This window comes from Chamaea fasciata, unplaced genomic scaffold, assembly GCF_029207755.1.
Source record: "Chamaea fasciata isolate MVZ Bird 193981 ecotype frontalis unplaced genomic scaffold, bChaFas1.0.hap1 SCAF_13, whole genome shotgun sequence".
Classification (NCBI taxonomy): Eukaryota; Metazoa; Chordata; class Aves; order Passeriformes; family Sylviidae; genus Chamaea; species Chamaea fasciata.
In genome coordinates, this window is record NW_027094098.1 from 20,765,244 (window position 1) to 20,789,088 (window position 23,845).

Genomic DNA, 23,845 nt, shown 5'->3' on the forward strand with positions numbered 1-23,845 from the left:
CACGGAGACCTCCCACAGAACCAGAGGATGACAAAGTGAACAAACCAAACTGGCCAGGGAAGACATTTGTCGAACCACTCAAAAAACCCCATCAAGTATTTCGCCTTTAACTTTTAACAGTAAAGGTGCAATAAATGATGACTCAATTTTTTAAGAGTTGCAGACATTTAAGCTGGCAAACGAACACAGAACTTAAGCAGTAGCCCACAAATAATAAACAGTGATTGTGTATATGTGAAATAAGAAGTCATACTTGAAGATAGGTTTGTGAAAAACTTTCTGAAATTCCTGATACAAACTGGTTATCAAATGCAAACATTTCATTAATTAAGATACAGTTAAGTGCTTATACAGCCCATTCCAGAATACTATTTTAAAGCTGCATAGCCATTATGTAAATAAGAGAAAGGCAATAACTTCATGCATAGAAGGAAGATGGAGACTGGGAAAGCTGAAATGATTTGATGGAAGCCATGCAGTACAAATAGCCCCATGGAAAACCAGCTCTTGGAGATTAAAGCCTGGATCATGAGGCCATATTTCTCCCTCCTGCATGAAGTCCTACTTTTCCTTTGCTCAAGTTTTATAAGCACTGGTGGCTTATATTTTTCAGTTTGTAGCTCTCAAATTGGCACGGTCCCATTCTATTTGAAGCCTCCGCCATTAAATGTGGTTAGAAACTGCAATTTTGACCTTGCAGCTGCATAACACAGGCACACCACATAATAATGTCCAATTTCACACAAGAAGTGGACACACCCTGGGAGCAGGTGCTCCAGGTCCTACAAAAGGATTTGCCAACTCTGAAGTCTAAGTCAGCATCCATAAAAGAACCAAGGTTTTCACACAAGACATACTAATAAAGTTCTGTTTTATTTTTATACAACCTGGTGTCACTGCATTTCAGCTGATAAAGGTATCAATAAAATTAAAGGTATTTTCTATGCTTTCCAGCAGATGAAAGGTGCTTTGTAACACCACTTGTGTCTCTTCTGCCAAGGACTCCAACACACAGGGACTTCCCAGCCCCATCTAAAGCGTGGCGAGGCGACAGGAGATGCAGTTCTCATCCCACGTCCAAACTGAGATAAACACAATCCCTTCCAATTGTTCACAAAACTATGCTTTTTATTTTGGTAAACACAGACCACGCTTACATTTTCTCCTTCAATTCACCGTACTATAAGAGCTGTGCAACTTTTACAATTAAAACACGGAAGTTAAGAATACGTCAGGGCCAGACAATTGTTTTAAGTAGGTTTGACACAATCAGAGCTAATGCAGTGCAAGACACAATTGTGTCAGACAACACAAAAAATGGAGAAAGCCAGAAAAACAAATTGAAAACAGTTCTTCTATAGTAAAAAATCAGTGCACAGATTTTTCCAAATCATCCTGCCCACCTAGATAAACAGGGATTAAAATGGAGTTATCCAAACCAGTTCATTTTAAACTATTTTGGCTGCCCTACATAAATAAAGCTTAGATACAAAGTTCATTACTAACTAGATCAAGTCTCTTTTGAGGGGAAGATTAAACTCCAGAGTGTCTGTAGAGACTTCTACTGCTTGCAGACACAGCTTGACACATAACAAGACAAACCCTTCAAAGATACAAGTTTCACTTTTCCCTGAAACGGTCACATCAGTTTCTTTAAGATGAGGAGACACCAAAAAAAAAAAAAATTACAAATGAATTAGAAAGATACCCCATTATTGCAAAGCTGTAGCTTCTCCCAAGACAGTTTGCAGGATGTGAATTCTGACCTATTTTAAATGCTGATGACAGCATTTTACAATTCTGACGACTGCATTTTAAAACCTTTACAAATACACACACAGGGGTGGGAGGGACAGAGAAGAAGAGCTTAAAGTAAAGTGGAAATTCAGCTTGTCTTTTAAGAGTCCAATACTGTAACCCGCACATCCAGAGTCAAGTCTGCTCACTGGGAATGGTGTACAAAAGATGTACAAACAGGGCTGTGCTGGCAGCTCCAGAACTGCTCATACCTGCAGTGTCCTACACAAACTCACTTTTAATCATGGATGGGTTTTTCCAAACGTTTTTCCAACTGCATACATTGGATTGATTCAGTAACAAACTGCAAGGCTACAGGGATTAACTATTTTCTCTCTTAAGGCATCCTCCCGAAATAAATTCGAACACTTTCGTCAATTAAACAGCAAAACCTGTATACGGCAACTCCTTTGTTCTGAAGCCCCGTGTTGCCAGTGAGGGCTCCAGAGCCTGCACAGGGCAGGGCACGCTCCCCGTCCCTGCAGGTATGTCGCTGGGATGGCTCACACCGCTGCTAAGGACCTTGTGCCCAGGACAAAGCCCGCGTGTGAGCGCTCTCAGGCCCCTCTCGGGCACACCCCTTCGTTCCCCCGGCCCAGCGTTGAGGCCGCGCCGAGCCACAGCCGGCACCGCTGCGGTACCAGCGGCCCCGGGCGGACCCCCGCCGCCCCCCGGCCGAGCCTTTGTGTCCGTGCCGGCGCGAACAAAGGCGGAGGAGCTCCCCGCCCGGGCGCGGCTCTGCCGGGACCCGCGGCTCGCACCCACCTTGGAGAGCTGCCTGCGCAGGCTGAAACGCTGCACCATGGTCCATGCGGGGCCGGGCAGCGCGGGGCGCGGCGGGCGGGGGGCGGCAGCCGGCGGCGCTCAGCGGGGGCTGCGCATCCTCGGGCGCCGGGGCCGGCACCGTGTCCTGGCCCAGCGCTGCTCCGAGGAGCCCGGCGCCGGGCCGGGCCGCGCCGTACAGGAAAGGATAGGACAGGACAGGCCAGGGTAGCGCAGGGCGAAGCAAGGCAAGGCAGGGCGGGGCGCGGCGCTCCCGCCTGCCGCTGCTGGGGGAGGGCCCCGCCCCAGGCGGCCCCGCCCCAGGCGGCCCCGCCCCAGGCGGCCCCGCCCCAGGCGGCCCCGCCCCAGGCGGCCCCGCCCCAGGCGGCCCCGCCCCAGGCGGCCCCGCCCCAGGCGGCCCCGCCCCGCCGCTCCCGCCGAGCCCCACCGGACACGGGCCCCGCGCAGCTCCCGCTGCCTTCGCACACTGTGGCACGGGAGTGTCAACTCCGCCCCGGGAATAAGCACAGAAGACCCTGTTGCAATCACAAGAAAACAATTCAAGAAAGTATTTCTCTCTCCCCGCCATTAAGACGCAATAAAGATGTGTGGTAAAATAGGTACGCTTGCAGATCTTCAAATGCCACAACAAGAGTGGCTTTCGGACCCTGAAAGCGTTCTTCCTCCGCTCACAGCACTGGTGAGTGAGGGACAGTACAGTCTTGCAGAAGAGCGGATTGCAGCAATGCTCCGAGGGGCTGCAGGAGTCCAGCAGCCAGGACGCACACAGTGCCAGCCTGTGCTGTGCAGAGGGGGCCGCCTCTCAACGCGTGGACTCGGGCAGCTGCCAGGATGTTCATACACGGAGGAGGTAAACCCCAAACACAATGAGGAGCTCAAAATCTCTGGAAACAAGTCTGTTTCTGAAATAGTCCTGTCTCAGCATTTTGGACTTCTTAGAATTTTATTTCCAACTCATTTTGCAATTGCCTCCTGCATGCAATAGGAGGGCCTTCCTTTTTGCACTACACTGAAATGGCCATGGCCTTGATCACTCTAGTACACAGCCTTACCTAAACAGGAAAATAGTTTTCCAGTAACTATCAGCAAAGCTACTGGCTCAGGAACAGGTCCCAGGCCAGAGCCTGTCCCTGATGAGTCTCGACACAGTATCAGTGCTGGACTATCCAGGACCGTCCTGCTCACTGGCACTCTCCTCAGGCCTTAGCTTCACTGGGTAGCAAGTGCTGGCACAGTGGCTAAAAGAGATACACCATTGCATGCTCCAGCTATGACAAATCTGGGGCCCCAGACAGCAGGTATGCATGGTTACGGTGTGTGCCTGGCTCTGAGGAGTCAGTTGTGCATTGACTCCATACAAAATCCCTCCCAGTGGCAGATTCTAGGTAAGTACAGGTTACTGCCATGCATGATTGCATAGTCTTGTAGGGCAGGATTCAGTAGCATCCAGCCCAGTCAGGGGTAACTCAGGGGTACTGACCACAGACATGTTCTGTACAGGGGAAGTATTCCCTGCCAGAACCTGGGACTCCTTTTCCAAATGCTCCCAATTTTTGATAGATATAGAAAGCACATTACCCAGTTTTGTGATGACCATGGAGAACTGACAGCACAGAAAACTAAAAGGACTGTGACACTAGAAACACCTCCTTGTACTGACAGAGGAGACACCAGATGCTCATGGGATTCTGCATCTAGCAGCTGCATTCTCCTCCTCCCTGAACTGGGTCAGTACTTCTTGTTCTGCAGTTTGGCTATATTCAGAAGCCTCATGCACACAGTTTAACTCCTACTGCAGAAATTCCATACCACCACCTTGAACAGCCTGTGTGCCAGGAAAGCTCACGTGCCTACTGCTGCAGAGACCAACAGGGCAAGTGTGCTGTGTGAGTGTAAGAGTGTGTGAGATTGTGAGAGAGCACGAGTGCATGAGTGTGTGCACACATGCAGTCAGTCGGCGATGCAGTGTGGGAGTCCAGCACAGCACTGGAGTAAAATGCTGGAGCCCAGGCAGTCAGGACAGTCAGTTGGCCCTGCCACCTTATCTGCTGCACCCAAACCTCCCTGCTTCCATGCTGCCTGACAGCAGATACCAATGGCTCTGGGTAATCAGCCTCTCACTCGCTGGGCTTGGTGCCCAAGGTCCTGAGGACTACCTGGTACAGCCACTGTCCTGCACCCAGGACACAGGGTGCCTCATTTCCTCCACAGACACTCAGCTCTCCCTTCCCCACCAGGTTTCTGTGGCTCAGAGTCTGGGTCAGAGATACAGATAAGGAATGGAGCCAGCTTGGCTGGGATATAATCCACATCAGACTGAGATGGGACTGTCAGATTAGCAAAATTGATGATAGCAACATAGTCCTTTGTCTCTGGAGCCAAGGCCCCACATTCAGCATTTCCAAACTGATGCTTCTAATCTCCACAGTTAATTAATGGCTCCTGTTCTGAACACATGCAGCTCTTTGCCTTAGTCCCCTGTCTCTGGGCTATTGTCACTTTTTTCCCCTAATACTACCTTCCTACAGCAATTCATTCCTGCGTAATAGCTTAATTGGTGAATTCTTCTGGTTTTGTTCAGGAACATGATAGAGAAAATCAAGATTTCAGTAAAAGGCATCAAATTTTATCTTCAAATTTAAAATGAACTTGACATAATGAACTAGTGCCTCTGCCTGATATACTTTAACGAGAACACAAAACACAATTAGAATTAATCTTTGGTACAAAATACCTTTTAACGAATTTTGTTTTTAAAAATGATCAGTAAGAATAGAATTATTTGTTTTAATATCCCTCTCATGGAGATTTTCTACAGCTTTTTACCTATAAATCAAATATACCGCTTTCAGCAGCTTTTAAAAAAATTATCTTTTAGTACCATGTAATGCTAAAAGAAATATGTACGTATGAATATATGATGTAATCATCAATGCTTGACACATGTAAATGAACAGGAAGGCATCTTCCTGATAACCTCTTACAGAGGGACCTTCTGAGATAACCAACAGGAGAGATATTTTCTTACTGCAGAAGACTTGGAAGATTAAAATTTCACGTCTTGAAACCTACATGTTCTCAGGATCAACCCTTCCAGCTTATTTTATATATATTTCAAAATAAAACACTTAAAGACACCTCAGTGCTGTGGATTCATTACAGCGAGCCCCAGGCCTCTGCATCCAGCAGGGTGTGGGCTGCTGCAGGACACAGCTGGAGTTCTCTCTGAGTTCCCTTTACCCCAGTTAGCGGACTCCCCTCCCAGTTATCGGACTCCCCCCAGTGAGGGGACTCCTCCCCGGTTACCGGACTCCCCCCCCGTTACCGGACTCCCCCCCCCGGTTACCGGAATCCCCCCCGGTTACCGGACTCCCCCACCGTTACCGGACTCCCCCCCCCGGTTACCGGAATCCCCCCCGGTTACCGGAATCCCCCCCCGTTACCGGACTCCCCTCCCCCGTTACCGGACTCCCCCTCCCGGTTACCGGACTCCCCCTCCCGGTTACCGGACTCCTCCCCCGTTACCGGACTCCCCCTCCCGGTTACCGGACTCCCCCCCCCGGTTACCGGACTCCCCCTCCCGGTTACCGGACTCCCCCTCCCGGTTACCGGACTCCTCCCCCGTTACCAGACTCCCCCTCCCGGTTACCGGACTCCTCCCCCGTTACCGGACTCCCCCTCCCGGTTACCGGACTCCCCCTCCCGGTTACCGGACTCCTCCCCCGTTACCGGACTCCCCCTCCCGGTTACCGGACTCCCCCTCCCGGTTACCGGACTCCCCCCCCGTTACCGGACCCCTCCCCCGTTACCGGACCCCTCCCCCGTTACCGGACCCCCCCCCCGTTACCGGACCCCCCCGGTCCCACGGGGCGCCCCGGGCGCTCCCCACGCGCGGCCCCGCGGCGCCCCCTGCGGGCCGGAGCGGCGCAGTGCAGCCCGAGCGGCCGGCAGCCGCAGGGCGCGGGCAGAGCCCGCCGCCGGCGCCGAACGCCGCGCTGCCGCACACCGGCACCTCCGCCAAGGGCCCCGGCTCCCGTTCCTGACACTGACGGCGGTGGCGTTTCACAGACCATCTCGCTCCACCCCGCTGCTGTGAGCAGGGACGCCTTCCTCTAGACCACGTTGCTCCAAGCCTCTTCTAACCTGAGCATGAACTCTTCCAGGTTTGGGGTGTATCAAAGCCCCTCACATTTACGGATCATCAGAAACTCACATATTTAAAAGATGCCATGTCCTCTTAAGAAAATTCTCATCAAGTTTGCAAATGAAACTGACCGAGAGGAAAAGAGAAGCCTACGGTCCCCTAGTACAGCACCTTGGCTGCTGACAGGGGCTGCAGCCACCATCAGCACAACTTTGCCCCTCAGTACTGAACACTGCAAACCCAGGTCTCCATGTCTGCTTTAGTTCAGGCAGTCTTATTTTGGGAAAGACTCACCTGTCCTGCCCACATTCAGTACTAGCAGAAAGTGGGACATGGGCATAGCACTGCTTAGAATAAAAATTACTTCAGTTTTTTCAGGGACTGTATTTCTGTTTCTGCCCAGTACCACTTTGCTGCTCGAGTACAGCAGATTTCCACTCCTCATCAGGGAAGTCAAAGCATTCCCATAGTTGTAAAATACTTGAACATGCCCCAGTAAAATATCCTTCCTTCCTGCACACCATTTGGAACTGGGAGATTAGATAAGCTCCTTTATTCAGGACTTCCACCTGCAGAGTGCACAAGGCAGATAAACACACCCAGCGGTGCCACAACCCTGCCTGATCCTAGCACCCTGGCAGAGTTTCAAGGTACCACTCAATGTCTCTTCTCTCTGCCACCCGCTTCCTATATAGGCTACTGCAAAGGAAAAGCCCAAGTTTTACTATTTGAACATTAATTTCCAACTAAATTACACTTAGAATTTCTACATAACTGTTTCAGAAAGCACTCATGACAACTTTGCAAAAAGGATGACAAGATATATATCACAGTCAAATCTACAATTAGAAATGACTTAAAATGTTTTTGAGTTGCCATGGGATTTGATATTAGCACAGCAACTATCATAGACAGTGTTGGTACAGTGAACAACAGGCAAACAAAGCATTATCTTTAACTTTGGCAACATCCCCGCAGTTAAAGGCAATGGGGATAAAGATGGTTCAGCCCCTTTCCCAATGGCTCAAAATCATGATTTTATTGAAATTGACCCCAGTCCAAAGAGAGATTTGGCAATGATCTTGGATGGTATTCTACTGTGGAAGATGCAGACTAGTCAAAAACAACAGTGACACGTCTGCAGTGGCTCTGGTACCTGCTGCAGCACGCACCTATCTCCAGAGCCTGCTCCATCACAGCTGAACCATGCCAGCAGAAGATGCAGCATGGAGTTTTAATGGCAGTGCCTACAGAAGGTTACATTTTTAGCCTTATAACTGAGCAAACAAGCAACCTCCCAGTGAAGGACTCCAGTTGTTGACAACTTGAGGTGGTAACACCTCCACCCTGCCCAGAACAACATCACCAACTGCAGGACCTGAGGAATACTGCAAGGGAGAGTGTAACCTGAGGGAAGGGATTACAAAATAAGAAGTGTGTGTATGACATTTTAACACCAAAAATACTTTTCCTTCTGTAAAAAATTCGATCTGGACTAATAATGATGAGACCCTTCAGATTTCAGTTATACTACAACTAAATTCTTGGCTCTCCTCATACAGAATGTGCTTGTGTATCCTTTGCCCACAAACAAGACTTTGAGCCTAATGCCTCTCTCTGCTGCACAAAGGCCACTGCTCCCAGAGAGGAGAAACAGTGCCAGGCGCAGAATGGGCTTCTGGGGCAATTAAGCAACTGAAGACCACTTTCTGAGCTTGTGAAATAACCCTCAGCCTACTCCTGACCTATCTCAACTTGCAATTAGGCCACCCCAGTGATCTGCCAGTATCTCATATTGCTGCAGGACACGAACAGTACGACCCTATGACCGTGCACAGCATGAATGCTGGGCTGACTTCTCTGCTGGGAGCAGTGGCACAGGGGCATGGGAGCCAGGGCGAGCCAACGCCAGAGTGTGGTGCTAAGACTGCCTGTTCTTTGGGGAAATGGGTTAAAGCCAAAGTCATCTTTTAGAGATCCAGGACACACTGTTCATACCCACAGTACACTTTCTACATGGTTTTAATGTCACAAAAAACTCCACCTTTTGCCCTTTCACAGGTGCTTGTCCCAGGTGTATTGCATGGCATTTAGGACAGAACAATTTTCAAAAAGTTTCTGGCAAATAAGTTACCACTAAGACCATTTACAGCTGGAGAGAAACTGTCCATTCTTTCACAACTGTGCTACATACACTGAAAGGATGGTACCTTGCTATCTTGTTTATGTTATCATGCAGTGCGCAGACCAATGTGAGCCCTTAGAAGAAGTCACCGTAAGTAATTAAGAAAAACAACCTTATTGCTGGTAGGTTTTTGATGCCCATGGGATCGACATCATCTGGAAAATATTGATGCAGCCGCAAGCTGAAGACTGTAAACTTATGCCAAAAGTATATGTAGTCATTTTCTAAAATGCGGACATCAACAGAATATAGATTTAAGTTGATAACCAGAATCCAAAGATATCTGAAATACTTATGAAAATTTACTGTCAAAATTGAGAAGTGGATGAGGACATGTGAAGTTCTGTCAGGACACTATAGGACTGAAGTGAGTGGAGCCTTGAGAAGGTGCCCTATGAGAATCCCACCGCAGGACAGTAAATCCTTTCATCATTCCTGTGGCCCTAAGACAAGCAAATGGCAGCCTAAGAATGTCTGGGCCTACGGAGGCAAAAAGCCGCAAATCCACCAAATGACTTCACATTAAATTAATACGAGTTGGTCTGTTTCCTCAGTGACGCCAGAAGGTGTCAGCCTAGGGCTTCCACCAAGCATTCCAAACCAATTCCCTGTCCAGAACCAGGACTGAATAACCTCACCTCACTACAGCCATGCTCCAACACAAGCACTGGTGCCATGCCCAGGTGACAGCGAATTGTACAGGGACCTCGGCAGTAAAAATCACAATGAATGAGGTTCACAAGGCCAGGTGCTGGGTCCTGCATGTGGGTCACAGGCATGAATAAAAGTTCACATGGACACACAACTTGCTCACCCAAGTACCAGTAATTTCATACTTCTCAAATATCAATATTGTTCTGGTCTTGACACATAATTAATTATCCCACAAAAAGCTCTGTAAGTAGGTGAGACCCAAATGAGATCCATGCAGGCTCAATCATTTTCAAACAACCATAATCCTGATTCTCTCAGCTCAGTGGGTTGCCTCTACAAGAAAAGATCTATGCAAAAATATTTAGACTGCTTGAAATAAAAGCACAACTGAAGTATCTCAGTAAGATTTTAATTATTACACTTTCAGTGCTATGACAATCTCATTTCTTAGCTTCTATACAAAGCCTAACGATACATGGCAGGATTATTACACATGCAAATATATGTAAATGAGGTATTCAGAAAAATCCGATCTGTTGTTTTGGGATAACTTTTTGCCCTTCTATTTCAACAACAAATTGAGAAAACAGAGAATGGAACAATACCGTGAGCAAAAAACATTCTGTGTGCAGAGGATTATTAAGAATTTATTCTCCTTTATGCCACAAAGTACTCAATGTCCTTCATTCCCACTGAGAGTGAAGGACCTCAGCACCACAGAATCAGGCTCATCCAAAACTCATTATTCTGCAGAACCATACAAACATGAGTAACACAAGGTCAACCTATTTACAGACAAAGTTAAAACAGCACCAGAGTTTTCCACCTTTACCTGAAAGGGACTATCCCAGCCCTTGCTAAACTCTGACAGCTGCTCCACGCTTAACCCTGTTCTTCACATAAACCAGTGTTTAAAGCAGAGTCTGTATTATGCTTTTGTTGTATGAACCTCTAAATTCTCTGAACAGCCTGAGCAGGCAGCTCTGTTGCCTCCGTGAGCCCCAGAGCCAACGCAGAAACACTCCAGCCTGGCCCCAGCACCCAGGGTCCAACCTTGGCCCAGGGGTTTTGCAGAGCAAACAAGAAATAAAGACTCCTGTCTCCAAAACTTTGCAGCATCCACACATAAAACACGGGCAGGGGAAAAAAAAATACCAACACCTAACCAAACAACCCCTCACTTAAGTTAACAATACAACTTTTTGAGAAGATCACCTTCCTAAGCTTTCTGGCACTGTGTTTAGTGGGGGAGGTTGTGTCTGTGTGTAAAGGGGTTATAGACATGAAAAGGAAAGCGTAGGTGTATCTGAATAGGAGACAGCTGGAAAATGACCCTGCCGTATGAAATAAGCTGGCTGGGGAAAGAGGAAGCTCCTGAAATAGGAAGAGTGAGGCCTAAGAAGACATCTGACATGCCAGAAACTCCGGATCAGGAGTGAAAGACACGCATTGGCTACAGCTATTTTTAAAAACGCAACATAAATGACAAAACAGGGCCCAGTACATGAAGAAAGATTACTTCCATCTGCTTCACATAGCTGGAACAAAGGCATCAGGAAAAAAAAGGGTGAAGAAACAGTGACAGGACAGGAGCTTTCAGAAGTTTAAACAGTTCAATACAGAACAGAGGCAAGACAAACTAATATCAATACCATATCCGTTTAGCAACTTTTCCTTGTACACAGCACTCTGCATGTGACGCAGGTAGAAGGGGACTCTGAGGAGCAGGCTGGAGAACCCAGCTCCTAGAGCTTCCCTGCTCTGAGCCCTGCCCTTCCACAGCTGCCCCTTGGCGGGGCTGAGTTTCTTAACATACCAGGGAACTTGATTACAAAATTTCCTTTTGTGCTTTTGCAATTTACCTCGTGGACATGGCCAAGCTGATAAGGGTTTTTTTCCTTTTCCAAACTGCTCAGACACAGCACCTACTGTTAAAAAGAAAACGCAACAGCATTGAGCAGGACCAACCCAACAAGCAAATAAATCACAAGCTCTAGCCAAGCTCAACACAGCATTTATGTAGGCAGCGTCAAGCACAAACTCCAGTCACTGTGCAGCCCTGCACAGAGGGATGAAGCTCAGGGCTTGACTCCACAAAACACAGAAGATATGGAAATAGTCTGGATGTGTTTAACAGGTCTTAAGCTTCAGTAGTAAGCTAGACTGAAGCACGTGGGCTCCTGCTCATCCACGCCTGACAAAACATTTCTGCAACAGGTAATGCTCCTGCCATTCCAATAAGAAGCACTGACAATTTCACAGCAGCCCACAAAAGCATACAGAATAATGCCCTGATAAAATAAGCCTCTGATAAAGTATAACTGAAGGCTAATTTCTCAGCAATCTAAGTCTGCTGACTTCCTACATCTACTCATAGCAAAACCTTCTGCAGCCACAGTCAAACCTTACAGCAGTAAGGGTGCATGGCACACACGGGTGTGCAATGCCTGCAGCTCCCTGATTGAGCCCATCAGCTCCCACTTCAACGCCCTAGTGAGCACGTACAGAGCACATGAAGCAAACACAACATTCATTACTCTTCCCAAGTGTTGTAAATCTGAATACTAGGAAAAAAAGAAAGAAAGGAAAGCAGAGCAGGAATTTCTGCCGCAAGAGCAGTGCCAGCACAGCGACACAGGTGACATCAAGGCATGGGCGCAGCCCTGTGCAGTTCAGCACCTGTTACCTGACAGGGCAGAGGAGCCCCAGAGCCGCTGGCACACATCCAACACCAAGAGGAACAAGCTGTGTCACAGCGGGGGGAAGTACCAGCAAAGCAAACAATGAAGGAAGACAGGAATCAGAAACACAGAGTTACATGGCTTGACTACAAATCCTGTTATGTAGTTCTCATCATTATTAAATCACAACTTTTCCATTCTATGCGTTGTTTCTCTGTTCCTTGTAACTTGGACAGCCCATATGTTCACAACAGATGGATCAATGCTGTAGCTCAGTGACATTTTTCTAATTATAGACTGATTTATGAAATTCTTAAATAATTTTGAAGGAAATACTCCCTGCTGAGGGAAGGTGAGTCAGTGTAGCTTCACTGTCAACAGCAACCACCAAAACCAAGGAAGTGAAATTGGTGCAGTTTTATTAAAAGGAAAAGGTCAAAAATTTATCTTAAAGATAGTATCACAAAAAGCTGAAGGAGACAAATAGGCAAAGTGTTGAGAAAGTAAGCACAAAAAAGAAAAAAAAAATAAGTGACAGTTAAAAGTAGAGACAATCTACACAGGCTTGGTAGAACCAGGAGTCCAGAGGATTCTCAGCCTTGATGACTGAGCATCATCTGCCAGACACTTTAAAAAAAGATTTATATTTCTTAAGCTTCATTATGTAATTTAGTCTCAGTGAGGTTAAATAAAATAGGAGAATTTAGGGTTAAAGTAACACTGTGTGAAACAGCTTCAGATACCTCATAACTGAAAGACAGTGTTTAAAGTTTGAATTTACATCAAACTTTAGGTTTGCTCTAATGATTTCAGATTTTTCCTGGCTCTTTACTGATTTTCATTTGAAGTGTGTTGAAACTAATTTTCCAATACAAATCGTTGAATGAAGAGTCAGTTTTTCCAACTTAAAAACTCATTAATTTATAGTCATAAATTCCAGCAGTGTGGCAGCCTGGATGCTAAGCTGGCTTCTACAATGGAAACAACACTGACATCTGTTATAAGGGTGATTTACCAAATAACTGCATTATGCTTTAACAATTTCACCAAATCACAAACCAAGAAGCTCTGCTAACAATCATATCAGTGATTTAAAATTTACATGGAGCTGATCTACAAATGCATTACACCTCTATACTGAAAATTCAGTAAAAGCTGCTATATATTATTTAAAGCTGTACAATCACCTACATTTAACCTGCAAGCTGTCTCCCATTAATTTGTAACTTTGAGTGGCATCAGCATACTAGTATGCACAGACACATGCCATGGCCAAGACAGTACATCACAGACTGAAATAACAGCAAGATATTATGCTAATATGACAAAGACACACGGTACATTTCATGGAATATCAGACAGCACTCTGTGGCTCTCTGTGAAAAAAACCCCAACATTTGTATTTTCCAATTTTTACTTTGTGTCTCCTGTGCAAATTAAGTCAAGGGTAGTTCATACGATTTTACAGCTCCTCACATTATGCAGATTGCATAGTAACATTGCAGCAGTCTTAACCTTTCTGGCTCTTGGAGGTGCAAGGGAATAGAAATCCGCATTTCTGGAAGGTGGCATTAAACTACTGAATAACTTCTCCAATCCTTGTGCCACACTGTGAGGTAGTGCTGTTACCTGCTCTTGGAAGAGAAAACGCGGTATACCACACAGACCTGCCAAAATTTTCCAGGAAAAGAAAGAATCCAACTCTTCCAGCCATCCTTCTTCCCTCTGCTAGACTACCCACTAAAAGACAAAAGCTAGTAACAGAGAACAGGCACACACACCGTGATTTCTGTACAAGGGATTGAGACTCACATCTCTCTCTCATTTTAGGTCTCACTCTCCCTAGCAGTATTTCCTTGGCCAAGTCACTTTAGACCTACAGTAGACCCTATACATTGTTATTGTTGGTCACAAGATGGTGCAAACATCAAAAAGCAGCCGGAAATTCACTAAGCTCTACCGAGGGCCAACTGGTAACAGAAGTCTCTGATGGTTTAGTCCCCAAAGCTGGCCTTTCCTCCCCCATTTTGTTGTCTTCTTTCAGACTCCAGTCCTCCTCCCTTCTCCTGTCCAACACAGAGAGGAGAAAGCCCGTGAGCCCCTCTCCCTCGGGCCCCCGAGGGCACAGGCAGCAGCCCGGGGATGGTTCCCCAGTGGGGTGGCTGCCTGACGAGGCCAGCGAGCCCCGTCCCCAGGCACTCCTCCACTCCTCCGAGCCGCACGCTGCTCCAGAGAATGGCAGCTGCAGGGCCAAAGTGCCTGCTTCACCCAGTCACACGTCCTTAGATGCCAAAAACTGACTCCTCAATTTGTTCTCACAGCTGCAAGATGCTGTGGCAGAATGCTATCAGATTAACAGTCCTCATCTTTCCTGTCACTCCTGCCAAGTGATCCCAGTGGTTTCCAAACTTCGCACCCTGAATCAGTACAAAATTTTCGAGCATGGACTCCCAATAGATGTATGCTTACAAATAAACTATATATATCTACTACTCAACTAATACAATATGCTTATTTGAAAACATACACAGAAACACAAGCTATAAAGGAAAAGAACGATAAAACAAACCAAAAAGTATTTCCTTCCTACGCTCCAGTGGACTGTCCTACTCACACTCCACTCTGGAAATCACCAATCTGGGAAACCATTTCATCAGACAAGCTGCACAGTTGGGAGAAAAGACACCTCACTCCAGGCCTTTCCCCATATTCCTATATTATTTACCTAATACGCTTAGGCCTGTTCAATCTCCCTGCTCATACATAAAGTAAAAAGACTACTGTTTTAAATCAACAAACCAGACCTTGCTTTATAAACTCCTGTTGCTGGACTTGGGTACAAACTCAAGAAAACAAACAATTTTCCCTAAAATTCTCCTGAAACAAAGATTGTGAGTTCACTTACAATTAGGAGAGAGGCAGTACACAAATGCACCTGAAGCCATTATGAGGTCTCTTTCTGAGGACTCTCAATGACTTGACTAATTGCAAAGTTAACCAGCCCAGGAGAGCACATGCTTTTCACAACTACTTTATTACTGTCTCTGTTGTTTCAACAGCTGGCAAGAAGCAAAAGCTTCAGACACCCCTCCAGGCAGACTCCTCTAATGTTCCTTGCAAGAAGAAACAACTTTTTAAAGTATATCCAACTTCGATAGACACCTTTGTTATTAAGGGCTGTTTTTCAGGGGGCTCTCTGAACCAGTGTCCTGAACAAGCTAAAATTAGCTATTCAGAAAGCTAGTCTTTCAAAAAGCAAACGAAAAAACCCATCAAACTCCAAGAATGCTTCAACTAAATTGATCTGGGAAAGGGGAGAAATGGTAAGAGAAATGCTGCTTCTTGACATCACCAATAAGGTGATGATATGCACAACTTTGCAAGATCACGTCACAGAACGGAGACTGTCTTTTCACTGAATGTTTTTCCCACACAGGCAGGACAAACTGAAGGAGACAGCAGCGATCCCCCATCAGCAGAGCAGCCAGGCTGATCTAAATCACATACAGGCAACCCAGCACCGAGGGGTTGGACAGCTGCCCAGGTGCCCAGAGTCTTCACAGCCTAGAAGACCAACAGCACCATCCACCTAAACTGGAATTCTTTGCTTTTATAAAAATACAGAAGAAAATGAGAGAGGAATTAAAAAAATCTATGTAAACGGAAGATTTTGTTGCAGGAACCAGCTAAGAGCTGCTAAGGAGGGCTACTCTGGCTGCTGCTCGGCCCATCACTCCTTGTTTGACTGTGGTGTGCCATCAAAAACAACCTAATGTGTTTCAAAAGTAGCTCTCATTTCACTGATCAAATACATATAAAATCAGCCACCTGCCATGTGAGAAAATGACTAATTCTTGCATCTTTTAAGCTCTTTGCTTCACCACCGAAGAAGCTTTTGAACACAGCACCATTTGAATTTGCTGAAAGAAACCTGCTTTTCAAAACAAGATTTCAAAGGGCTTAAGAAAACATACAAGGAGATGATAAAGATCAAAGGTAAATCTGAGTGACTTACTGCTGCTGCTGCGGCCTCCTCTCCACCTACATAGATAGAAGAAGCAATCTCCATCACAGACAAGTTTGTGGGAGCATCTGTAGTGGATGATGATCTGGGCCGACCCGACTGAATATCCTGAGCAGACCTTCTGTTGATCTGCGGGCTTCCTTTTGGGGCATCTCCCTTGCCCCACCTGCTGTGCAGGCTGGTCCCTCTCTTCATTTTGGGCGGCACTCTGATCTGCTGAAGCACCCGGTTCAGAGCTGTGGGGTGGGTGGAGACACCATCAATTTCAGCACAGACGCTTTGGCTTTCCAAATCCAGGTCAGGCTCCAGCTCAGCCTGAGCTTGCTGGACATCATGTGGAGAAACAGACGACCTCCTGCGCTGATGCTGGAACAGGTGCTTCAAGCCTTGACCAATGACATTAATGTTCTCCAAAGCATTATGCGTTATTTTGGATAATTTTTGCTCTGATTCATGTTGTTTTTTGGTCTCTTGATCTTGGGATTTGCCTCCAGGATCAGGGTCATCAGACAACTGTTCAGTGCCAGACGGCTCCATTGATGACACCCAACAAGTTTATTTGACTACTCATACATAAATACGTCCCCTTTCTTTAAAAGGCTTGTGTTTATTTTGAAAATGCCAAGATTGCCAGCCAATTAGGTGTGTAATTGCTTCAAGAGTGACTACACATGCAGCTGTGCCTCGGTGATCTCATGCTTATCTAATGTTAAACAAAAGAGTAGTCATTATTATACATCCATGCAGCAGGTGTGGGTTAAAAATCCAACGCGCAAAACATGCTGTTAACAAAATAAAATGTATCAGTCCTTGGAGAACCCCTCCACATGGCATTAGTTGCATTTAGGCTGTATGCAGAAGGCGAAGCTTGGGTGAGACAAGTCTCTCATTGCCTGCGGGGAGAAGCCCAGCACAGGGGGCGCAGGAAAGCAAGAAAGGTAAAAAAGCTGTTCAAAAGGGGGAGAAGCAAGAAGAAACCAGTGGGGTTTTGTTTATTAAGAACAAGCCCATAGTAACATCTAACAGAACATGAGGTTAAACTTCTGAAGAGCATGTTAGTCACTTTGGCAGAATTAATTTTGCTCTTTGACAAAGATCTGATACTAAGACCCTAACTTAACAGTATCTAATACATGCAAAAACCCAGAACATTTCCAAATGTTCACTCAATCCATTTTCAAATAGTGAAAAATCACTTATTACAGCCAGCATCCACTGATGGCACTGGAAACTAGATGTGAAAATGTGTCTTCAAGCAAGAACAGGCAAGTGAAATGCTTTCAATTGGCATACTCTTGTCCATAGCTCCCAGAGCAAACAAGAATGCCTTTTGAAAAGTAGATTAAGCAATCAATCTGCACGGGATCAGCATCAGGTATGTGCAGTTCAGCCTCTGGCACAGGAACTGCAAAGCTGTTCTTGGAGAGCTCAACCCGAGTCATTCCCTGGGCTCAGGCAGGACTGGGTTATACAAGAGTGCAGCTCAGCACTTGTATAGCAACAACTATGGGAGAAGGTCAGCAAAGATAAGGGGAAGGAAGGGAGGAAGGAAGGAAGGACACAGTAACTGAAAGAGTTTTACATCAGCACCATGAGATCACATGCTTAGAAGCTGACCACTGTTTTTCGCAGGAGAAAACTTTGCTTAGGCTTCTATAAATACAAAAAACCAGCTCACAGAGGTCTACCTCAATCTTGGCAGAAAGCACTTTGTCCTTTAGAAAAGAATTATTTGAAACTCAGCATATCTGGGATTTGAGAGTGTTCATTTCTATGCTAAAACAGCTGCAGAAACATAATGCATTGAGTTTACAATTGGAGTGCTCTCAATCTTGTGCATTTGAAGCCTAACACAATAGGTTAAACAGATATTCCAAAATGCTCTCCAAACTGCCATCCAAAAATATCAGAAGAGCTGCCTCTCCCTCTCTTTTTTTCAAGTGTCAGTGCTATCAGTTGGAGGCAAGAAGAAACTCAGTACTCACAGAAAGCAGAACACTGGAATCATGCAGGATTTTACCTCAGTACTTTGAAGATGCTATAAGCATTAAGTCTAAATATACTGGCCAGTTTAATCAGTAGCACATTAAATGCAAAGGAATAAATTGCATCCCAGAAAAATATATTTACCCACATTCATGTAGCAATTGTGTGGTGGAAGAAAATAAGATGCGCCAACGACATACTTATATACTTAACACTTTCTTACATTAATTCAAGTGCCTTTATGTCTAGTGGTATGCTTTCACTTTTGACCTTGCTTCTTCTTAACCTTTTTTTTTTTCCCCTCAGGTAACAGGTTTTGCAGAAAGGTAGACTATGGGTCTCCTCTCAATTTATGTTTTGGGACAAAAAATTGCAAAACTAGATGCTCACTTTTAACCAACAGATCAAATGGTTCAGTGAACAAAACTCACTGTCAAAAAAAGCAATAGTCCCAAAACTATGTGGCGTATAAAATATAAACCTGACAGCTGACCCATAACTGCCTTTCTCATTTTAGCTAATTCACTCAACATTTATTTTTCAGTCAGGAAAGTCAGATGAGAACTGCAGTTCTTATTTAAGATGACCAGTATACTCTCCAGCCAGGATCTCTTTGATCTCCTGCATACTGTCTATCCACATTATCACCGGTAATGCTGTTGATCTTAAAGAACACCACTTGAGTCTAACTGGAGTTTCATGTATTATTTGCTAGAAAAAATTACCCTGCTTAAATGAACCCTATGGCAATTTACAAACAAACCTGAAACAAACCAGCCCACAGTGAGCTCACAAACAAGGCAAGGCCACCCTGTGTATTCTGGGACAGACTTCTGAAATTATATGGCCTCTGAGAGGCTCCTAATGGGAGCTTTGTAGTAATCTCCTATTTCCATTTCCATAGGATGAGTCTGTTGAGATCCTGGAACGAGCTTTGCAAATTACACATCTGGTATGAAGATCCTTACAACTTATTTTTTCTAGTATCTACTTTTTGGGAGAAAAAATACTCCTAAATGAGAAGAACTGTGAATCTTTACAATTAATTAGCACACTTATTTGCATTAAGATTCAACTTTTGTGCTTGCTTTTCTTTTCTCTACTAACAACCACCTTGACATTCTGTTAGTGGGAGGAAACAATACTTTATGCTATAAAGTTCAAAAACATACATTTCTTATTTGTACAAGAATATACTACATCAGGAACAAAAATCACAATTCCATATACGGCCACCTGAGCAGATTAACATTATTACATCCCAGAACATTCTAATACAGTCCTTCATTTGTGCAATTACTTCCCAGGAGCCCAGGGAAACAAAACATTAGACAACAGTGAAAGGATAAACTTGTACTTGCCTCCATCATTTGCCCTTTAGCATGGCTGACGCACAGCAGTCCCTCCACTGAACAGAACTGCAAAAGAAATTGGGTATGAGATACAATTCTGGAAATGGGAGGAAAGAGATATATATAAACAACAGTGACAGCATGATTCCAACTTTTAAATTGGGGGTTTTTTTAGTAATTTTTTTTCCATTGAAATGCAAGAGCCCCTGGAAGCTGCCCTATTTTAAACTCTTTCAAATAACTGAAAGGGATACAAATATGACTGAAGTTAAAATGAATCTTACAGAGTTAGTCAAGAAGCTCCTGTGAAGGAGCATTTTCTCTTGGAGTTTATGGCCACCACCACATGCTGAAAGCAGAGGAAGACACCAGGGCTTCAGCCTGCAAGATCAGTCTGCACCATACAGATTTTATTTTCTTCTCCTTCTTAGCCATTGAACGCTCCCAGCACAGGCCAAACAGCTGGCTCTTGTTTTGCTGGCGTTCAGCCCACAGGAGGTAAAAGCTGTGAGCCTCAGACACAGCCTCTGCAGCGGGCAGCTCTGCCTGCACACCTCTGCAGACTGTGCCCAAAGCCAAGGCCAGCTGCCTGCTGGACAGCTGAGGGCAGACACGGGACCACGTCTCCCCAGCCAGCCCCAGGGACTGCTCTGACATACAGACACATCACCCAGATCTTCCAAAGATGGAAATTAATTCAACCAGTTCTTGAAAACAGGGAGCACACTACGCTCCAGAGGAACACTACAAGCACTCTGCGAAACTGGGGTATTTTGACTGTTTTATTCCACATCAGATTCCCACCTCCGAGGCAGCAAGAGAGGAATTACAGGTTACTCAAATCCACTGAAGTGGGATGCTAGAATATGAAGAAAATGATGACAGCAAATATTAAGAACTAAGAAAAAATTAATGAAGACTTTTTGAAAAGGATCTAAATATAAAAGATATTCCATTTCTATACTAGCATGAGTGGAGAACTAAGCATAATGTGTGAAGTATTGGTCACACCAGGTGTCACTAACAGAAACTTCGGTCACTCTATTTGGGATTTTTTTTTTTTTTTTAATGTTTTAATGTTATTCTTATTTATAGTAACTGTAAGAGCTTTTGTCAGCTTTTGTAGATGACCTGCAGCACTACAGGACCTACAGATCAGCAGCTGCTTTTGGCTCAAATTGTTTCACAGCTGCCACAGCTCAGAGTCTGTGTCCCGGAGTGCCCACAGGTGGGCACTGACAGGCATTATTTGTTACTGGTGTAACACTTTGGGATAAGGTTAAAGGGAGGAAGTAGCAGAAAGGGTACACAATTACACCAAAACGGTGCTAACAAAAACCTCCTGTCTGATGCTATGGCCACAACAGCTGCAGAAACAGGAACTCAGTGAGCTTCAGCAAAGATTCATCAGAATACAAGAGATTTCACTTCCACAGCTCAAATACTGCATTTTGCAAACAAAGAAACTACCTCCTCTAAAGTAAAAGACTGAAGAAGTGTTAAGCAAATATTCAAAACAATGGGTCTTCCACAAAGAAAAAAATGGATTTAATTCCTTGAAGCATCTCAAATATTTTTGTGGTCAGTTACACTCCTACTATTGATTTTTCCTATTAACATTCACGTTATCTGGATCTGATTCTTTAGTGTCTGGAAAGAGACTAGGCCGTGGCAAGAATTTCGGCAGGATCTTTTCAGGAGAGGAAGGGGTGGAGGAGAGAGATCAAAGCTGCTCTTATTCCCTCATTGCCTGTCTGCCAAGAGACACTGCCACTTTCTGTGTGTCAAAGCTGACTCAAATGTCAGGAACAAGAGAACCACAAAGTGGAAATACAGGTATTTCCACGCCACTTCCACGGGAAGACAAAAGGTTTTACTACAGCTATTTCTGGCATTAAAGAGAGTCTTCTAAGCATGCTAGTAATACAAAGAAAAGAAGAGATGGCCTCTCATTTTAACTCCTAGCACAATTATCTGTGATAATGCCAGCAGAGAAGCTGGCAAGATTTAGCAACTCTGGTTCTAAAAGAAAGGTTTATTCCAGGCTTGCAGTTGTAAGGAGGTTAAAACAAGTTAAATTAGCAGGCTTGTAAAGAAAGATCATCTACCACCAACCCACACCCCACACTATGTGTGATTTTAACATGTGCTTTTTAGCCCTGAATTTTGGAAAGTATCATATTTACAATGACTAGGGAAAGAAGAAAGTAGAACTAACCTCGCACAGAATGGTAAAATACTCCCCCTGATGACTCAAAACCAGCTCTTTCTACCAGTATTGTTCAAAACGTGACACAGATCTGGCAAGACAGAAATTCCAACCAGAAGTCGATAGTCATCACTAATGCTCTGACCGTTTATGCGGCTCAACCACTGACAGCTTCACCTTGCTCTTCAGAAGAAAACTTTCCCTCCTGACCCTTCTTCAAGACTGCTGGTCTACGGAGCTTTTACTTAAGTGCAACTCTTAAAAAGCTGTATGAGAACAGTCGCCTTAATCTGGGCCTGGTTTGTTTACATGCCCTTTTCTAACCAAGCATTAGCACATTCCTCCCTGCAGGACTACAAACAAGATGTTCAGGTTGCTGATCAAACACTGCTTCAAGTCCTGCAGTCAGCACTTGCAAGAGGCTGGGAGGGCCCATCAGTAAAAGACTACCCCCATCCACACCTCCTTACCTGCTCTCAGTGTAAAACACCTGCTATCAGCTGTCAAAAGAAATGGGAGACATGCATGAGGAGTTTGTGACAACTCATTACAGACACTTCAACCAGTCCTAGGTAGGCTCAAGCAGAGCCTGAGACAAGGAACAATAAAACTGCATTCTATGTACCCTAACAGGTAGGAACAGCTTCAGGTGTATCTCACAGACACCAGGTGAGCAGAGCCATGGGCACCTGCCCTGCAGCACACAGACATGCAGCCAGGCCTCTCTTCAGGTGCCAAGGAACCAGCAGAGCCACAACTCCCTATCCCCTCAGAGCAGCACCATTTGGAACAGGACCCATGTACACCATCCATCAACTGCTACCACACGGACTTGTGACCTCCCTGCTTCGCTCACTTTTTGGACTTCTGCAAAAAAAATACTGATGTCCATCTCCTTTCCTTCCATTTCCTTTTCTTCTCTTAGATCTTTTTATGCATTTTAGAGACACACACACAAACTGCACAAACACAGCACAGCAAAGCAGCCACTCTCAAATATGCTGCTCTTCAATATCCACCTCCACATCCAGCTGCACAGAGACAGTAATTTGGTACAAAGAAATTTGGCTTGACTACTTTGTTGCCAACGGGAATCAAGTAGTCATGCATCTAAAACCTCAGCCAAAATCTGAATGTTTCCTCCCACATTCATGGCAGAGTCCACGTAAAAAAAAAATTAAAAAATCCACAAATCTTTACCCAAAGCTGCACAAAAAGGGAGCAGTCTTATTTGAAATAAGGCTGAATTTCAGCTACCACTGAGAAGGTGTAGGTGAAGTAATCAGAACCAAAACAAGATCCAAGCTAATGGCTCTTTACAGAGCCATTGTGCAACTTGGGTTTCCGCCAGAACACCCGTTTGCTTGCTGCAGAGCAGCTTTGCAGCTGGCGCAGCCCCCAGTGCAGGTACATGGGTGGTTACAGAACACCACCTAGAACATGGGTCCTTCCCAGGTGCAGAGCTTCCTGTTTCCCTTTGTTGAACCTTACCAAGTTCCTGCCTGCCTGTTCCTCAAGCCTATCCAGGTGCCTCTGAACGGCAACACAATCAGCAGGTCTATCAACTTCCCATCTTGCATCACCTATAAAATTCTTCACCTGGCCCTATTAATATGTTATTAATAAAGAGACTGTACAGTATTGGACCCAGTACTTCTCCCACAGACTGGAACTGAACCTGAAGCATTTAAAGGACTTCGGTAAACCAGAATAAAAAACGCCAGCACAACAAACCAGCTGAGAACTAACTCCTGCAGCAAAAGTATGACCAGCATGAGAACTGCTCTGCAAAGCAGCAGGCAGCCACTGATACAGTTTCCCCCTCTGCTCTTCTTACCACAGGATGCTCTGCAGCCCAAGCAGTCAAACGTCTCACAGGTATCCAATATGAACTAACCAAGTTCTCCTGTTATGCAGAGGCTCACATATACACAGTATCTTCCTCCACAAAGCACTTAACATAAATAAGTAGCAACCAGAGCTAGAGGCTACCCCGGCTGAAAGCCAGCACAGGGAAGGACCACAGCCCC

At 45.3% G+C, this 23,845-nt stretch overlaps 1 protein-coding gene across 4 annotated transcripts in view; it reads right to left on the reverse strand.

Moving 5' to 3' along the window:
* The window catches only part of TMCC1 (transmembrane and coiled-coil domain family 1), a 67,507-nt gene that overhangs the window by 36,648 nt on the left and 7,014 nt on the right, over positions 1-23,845 (reverse strand). For 3 of the 4 annotated variants that reach the window (XM_066195757.1, XM_066195755.1, XM_066195754.1), the window contains 2 exons: positions 19,616-19,672; positions 16,260-16,971 (listed from right to left, as the gene is read on the reverse strand). In XM_066195757.1, coding sequence (XP_066051854.1) covers positions 16,260-16,805 — 546 coding nt within the window. In that variant the 5' untranslated portion in view covers positions 16,806-16,971; positions 19,616-19,672. The remainder of the gene's footprint in view (positions 1-16,259; positions 16,972-19,615; positions 19,673-23,845) is intronic. The other variant, XM_066195758.1, reaches the window with a different exon arrangement.